Source organism: Bombus impatiens, unplaced genomic scaffold (assembly GCF_000188095.3).
Source record: "Bombus impatiens unplaced genomic scaffold, BIMP_2.2 scf_0045, whole genome shotgun sequence".
Taxonomy (NCBI): Eukaryota; Metazoa; Arthropoda; class Insecta; order Hymenoptera; family Apidae; genus Bombus; species Bombus impatiens.
The window spans coordinates 1,950-3,660 of NT_176464.1; the positions used below are offsets into that span (position 1 = coordinate 1,950).

Sequence of the window (1,711 nt, forward strand, 5' to 3'; positions counted from 1 at the left end):
TTTTTTTTGGAGCAGAAAAGATGTAAATGTAATGATTCAGAGTGCGTTCCAAATTGTTTCCGTTTGCTGAGTTTTTAGTGGTACGAGTATTAAATATTTTGTCAGTTCGTCATGTATGCATAGATTGTACTGATTGCCTTTCCTCGTCTTTTTCAGTGGGCCTAATAAGTCCATACCAATTTTATCGTTTGATTCGAGGGGTATGTCGGTGATACAAGGTAGTTCGCGCGGTCTGATACGTGTAGTTTTAGATGTTTGGCAGGTGTCGCATGATTCTATATGTTGTTGTATGCGTTTCATCAAATCTGGTACTCTGTGCCGTTCACGAATGCGGTCGTATGTCTTTTGTATACCGGGGTGTCCTAAATCGTGTCCTAAATCGTAATTTTCTTTTAATAATTCGTCTATTTCTTTGTTGCTATATGTTTGGATTTTCGGAATTTCGGTTTATCATATGGCTGTTCGAATTTCACCTGTGACAACAGCAATGTAAATGTTTGTATCATATTACGATAAAATTTAATACTTTTAATCTTACCCCAAATCTTATGTTACTAATCAATACTAACCTTTATATATTGTTACGTCGGGCGACATTCTACCTAGAGCAGGTCACACACCGCTGACAGGATGGCAACCAGATGTCCGCACGCCTTCACTGCGTACCTTTAATAGCCTTAAGAGCCGATCATAAATCTTAGGAATTTCTAAGGTCCTTCAGACCAAACCAAACATCTGCACTAAGTCACTGTCTAAAGGTTATTGTTTATTACGGAAAGATAGGAGAAGTTCGTTTTTCTCATGTACGATGTTTCACACTAGCAACTTCCCCTCCGGGGCGGTTAGCACCCTTCCGCCACCCTTCCACACCAATCCAGAAAATTAACCAATTATCAGAGAAGTCCTTCCCTCACTCTCCTAACAAGAACTTGGTCTTAACAAATCAGCTTTTCTCGCATTAGACCCACCCATCGCAAGTGTCCTCCGCTGCATCATCGTTACAGAAAGTCAGTCTTTATACATTTTTTGACCCTTCAATTTCTAAGTACAACACCTTGTTACTCTAGCTATCAATTGAATTTAATTGTATATTTCTAGCCAAGAAGTTGTTGGAATAAACATTAATTATATCCGTTAATTCAGTGTAAAGTCAATTCAACCACCCCGATTATCGCAAAAGAAATCAGGGGATCGATCATTTCGTGGCGTCGATTATCCAATCGTAACGGGAATTTACGACTCCCGTTGACGTGCTTTCTCGCGATCGCGTCTCCCCACGACTGGTTGAAACATATATAGTACCTAATAATGCTCGATATCGGTTAAGTAATATGTTGAAATCTAATTGCTTGATGTGTGTACATTGTGTATGTCGAGTCAAAGTCCGAATCTGGGCCCGAGTCGTCCTCGTGGCGGGAGCTTGGGACAGGTAAGAATTCTTCACTGAAGCTATCCATTTTCCTACACTGAAGTTATTTTTATTGATACACAAAAAATGTTACAGAGTTGACACAAACTCACAATGATCACATACTCGCGACGCTAGTGACAATGGTCTTAGGTACGATAACGAATCCGCGGACAACGGGATGCTAGTCGTACGCACTCGTAGAATCTAAGTCGGATTCTTTGTTAATATTCACTGACCGTAAGGCGTTAATCTTTTTGTCGATGAGATCGCAAGAGAGAATGACTTTCCGTCCCGGTGATA

At 40.3% G+C, this 1,711-nt stretch overlaps 1 protein-coding gene across 1 annotated transcript in view; it reads left to right on the plus strand.

Moving 5' to 3' along the window:
• Nucleotides 1-1,369: 1,369 nt before the first annotated feature.
• Nucleotides 1,370-1,711, plus strand: part of LOC100747392 (inner centromere protein-like) — a 2,771-nt gene continuing 2,429 nt past the window's right edge. Inside the window, 1 exon segment of the mRNA XM_024370768.1 lies at nt 1,370-1,429. Coding sequence (XP_024226536.1) covers nt 1,370-1,429 — 60 coding nt within the window.